We start from the raw sequence: 3509 nt of genomic DNA, 5'->3' as shown, positions 1-3509 counted from the left end.
CGAAGCCTCCCGGAGTTGGAGGAAGAACTCTTCGTCAGTCGGCTCCCCTTGATCTGGCGGCCTGTAGTAGACACCAACCACCAGGCTCCCTTTGCTGCCTCTCTCTCTGATTCTTACCCATAAGCTTTCAACCTGCTCGTGGCTGTTCTTCAGGGTCAGCTCTTCGCACTGAAATGATTTCTTGATGTTAAGGGCAACGCCCCCACCCCTCCTTCCTCGCCTGTCCCTTCTGAACAGCCTGTAGCCATCAATAGCTACATTCCAGTCATGGGATTCGTCCCACCAAGTTTCCGTAATAGCAGTCAGGTCGTAGCTTTCTAGCAGCACGATAGTTTCCAACTCCTCCTGTTTGTTTCCCATGCTGCGTGCATTTGTATAGAGGCATCTCGTCTGAGCTGTCGGCCTCGTCACCTTCACAGCCAAACACCCCTCGTTTCCATTTTGTTCACTTGATGATACATCCTGCATTGAGTATTTTCACAATTTGTGTACAAAATTTCACATGCTTTGTAAGACTAAAAGCAAAGCGGAAACAGAAATGGCCAAAGCCATGAAATCCCACAGAACAAGTAACACAAAAAATAGGCCCAAACGAGCTCAGCTTGTTCACTTCAGGCTCTTATGAAAAATACAAACCTGCATGTAAAAACAAAAAAACCCCACACAACCTCCAAAAACCTTCCATAGGAAGGTGTGTATTGGTAAAAACATGCTCTAGCAAAATATCAAAGGGGCAACAGTATCTTCAGATTACATTTTCTGCACACATCAAAGAGGATGTTACTGAAAAATTTTATTTTAGACCTGGTAATCCAGACTTTGTTTTATTTATAAAAATAGAGAAGAAATGGTTAAAACTTATAAACCAGAACACTTTAACACAACATACTAATATTGAATGTTTCTATAAACATGTGAGCTATCACAGCTCTATCTATTAAATCCATGTCAAATTATCACATATATTTATCAGTTTAAAGATTTTTGCCCCCGTCTTCCACTACCCCAACAACTAAGAGTCAGTGATGCTGGACCACAAGGAGAAGTTTACAGAACTGCCCATTACCGGGGACATGGAGCAAAGATGACAAAAAAACCCCCAAAGGATAGCAGTGCCTTCCCTGTTTGCACTGCCCAGGTTCTTTCTGGATCTGGTCCAGCGGTATTCAAATACCTAAGCTGAGGAACCACCACAGTTAAAAGCTGGTTGTTTTTTTTTTCTTTAGTAACATACATCCACCCAAATGAGATGAGCATACCTCTCATGTCTAATCATGCGACGAGACAACCACAAGCAAGGAATTTTGACATTTAAGTCAAGGGAAAAGAGTGTCAAGATCGCTGCTGCTTGTCTGATCTATGCTAGATTTTCAGCATTTAAAATTACCTCAGAAATTCACACAGCTCATTCCATTGAAATCTTCAGGAAGTATTTCTTTTTTTTTTAATCATTAATATATACCTCTCTAGGAAATGAGTTCATCTACAAAATTTAGTCATAATCCTCCCTGTCATGCTAAACAGATGCAACTGTCTTCTGCTACTGAAGGCCAAAGAGGTGGTTTGATATTAAAAAAAAATATATATAGGCAATTAAAACTCACAAGCATTTATACGTTAAATTGGATGCATTTAAGTTGGATTGCATGCATGCATCTATTGGGAAGTTTAATTGCCGCTTACACAGCTCTCTGTGTGTAAGGCTGCAGGCAGGCAGCCAGCCATGCCATGCAGAGGGTCCCACCCATCCCTCACCCGGCTCCGCTCCCCGCCTCTGCAGGGCACTGGGCTGTGCCGCACGCACGGGGCCGCAGCTCTGACCGGGATGCACCGGGCTTCAGACATGGCCCAGAATACGGAGAAGAAAGGAATGTAATAGGTCAAATTAGCATTTGCATACGGTGACTAATCTGCAGGCAGATACAGTTATCGTACGGGGCGTAGTCTGCAAAAATAATAACCACTGATGGATGAAATCATCAGCTTGATATTTTAAGCACAAAGCCCAAGTTTACTGGAATTTCTATGCCAAAGGTACAGGGAAAATGTTCTGTTTGTCTACAGCATAACTCACTCCTGAGCGGGCTTTTTGACACACAGTTGACAGTTGGTGTGCAATTCCATCATGAAGACGCAGAGATACTGAGTGCAAATGCTTTGAATGTTCTTTCTAAACACATTTCAGACTTGGAATACAGGACACCACACTCTTGATTTGACAACACTAAAATCTTGAAGAAGTTTGATAGGATAATGTTACATCTTTACCAAGGACTTAGTTACTCCACCCTTACTTAACTAAGTAGCAGTATATTCTAACTGGTCCCACAGACCTACTTTGAAATGTACTACATGAAATTCATACCGGGCGGTTATAAAGGACTTTTACTCCCCAGCTGAACTTTAATATACCTATAATGGTTTGTGGCCAACATGAAATGTGTGTTAGAGCCAACCTCAAGACACTGTAGGTTATGTGACACGGACCCTGGACTGATGGACGCTTAAGACTGCTCACGCCACAGTAAAAGTAAAAATCACACACTACCGTAAACACAGGCAGCAATATCCAAGGATGAGATTGTTAGCTAAGGAGTAAACAAGTTTATTAGTTTCTATTTTATATCTATTATTTTCTAACACATCCTATTTAATTTTCATTTTTATGTATATGCTACAACATTCCTTGGAAAATGCCTTACTGCACTTTAAAGCTGTTGTTTTGCGCTTCACAAAAAGCTGTAGAAGTTCATACTAAATCTTAAAGATCAATATTGAAAATTCTACTCATAAAGCACAAAATAATAAATTGTGATGTTTGGAACTTAAGGAATTACCTTTGTTTGGTCTCCCAGCTCCCCACGCGTCTGACTTTCTGACTGGGTTCCTGTTTTTTCCCAGCCTATTTTGTTCCCACTGACATGGCTGAAGGACAACATAAAGAAAAACATGGTGTTAAAGTGCTGTTTAGGATACCATGAGCTAAATCCTTGGTGACTGTTACTGGAACCATGGGTCAGAGAGGACTCTGATTTTAAGGGATGCTATATATTAGAAATGTCAATTTGTAGGAGTCTGGAAGAGGCTATTAATTTAACCAACATTTATTCATTTACACTATGTCAACATTTGGACTGTATTTAAAAGCTGTATATTACAATGATTAAATAATGTTCACACAGGAAGAATTCCTGATTGAACTTTAAATATTTGCCACTATGCCAAGTGATTTCCCTCAATTATAAATCTATTTCTACAAACTGTGATTTAAAGGACACTGTCTAGATTTCATTTATTAAATTTATTCAAAATTTATTGCATAAAATGCATATGGCAACACTATAAAAAAGCTGAAAAATACTGTTTTTTCTAAAGCAGATGCAGTTCTAGTTCTACGCTCCATGGAAGCTATACAAACTTATTTGATTTACTAAGCAAAACACATGATAATATTTAAAGTCGACCGACCACATCACACACCCCCCCACCCCCCCCCCCCCCGCCGCCCA

The 3509-nt window shown here is 40.2% G+C and overlaps 1 protein-coding gene across 9 annotated transcripts in view; it reads right to left on the bottom strand.

The window, feature by feature from the left end:
- Window positions 1-3509, bottom strand: part of FAM120A (family with sequence similarity 120A) — a 61964-nt gene that overhangs the window by 34450 nt on the left and 24005 nt on the right. For all 9 annotated transcript variants that reach the window (XM_035903319.1, XM_035903322.1, XM_035903325.1 and 6 more), the window contains exon 8: window positions 2838-2925. In XM_035903319.1, coding sequence (XP_035759212.1) covers window positions 2838-2925 — 88 coding nt within the window. The remainder of the gene's footprint in view (window positions 1-2837; window positions 2926-3509) is intronic.

The sequence above is a fragment of the Egretta garzetta genome, unplaced genomic scaffold (assembly GCF_000687185.1).
Source record: "Egretta garzetta isolate BGI_Z169 unplaced genomic scaffold, ASM68718v1 scaffold451, whole genome shotgun sequence".
NCBI lineage: Eukaryota > Metazoa > Chordata > Aves > Pelecaniformes > Ardeidae > Egretta > Egretta garzetta.
The sequence above is the reverse complement of the archived record's forward strand: the minus strand, read 5'-3'. Positions and strand labels throughout refer to the sequence as shown.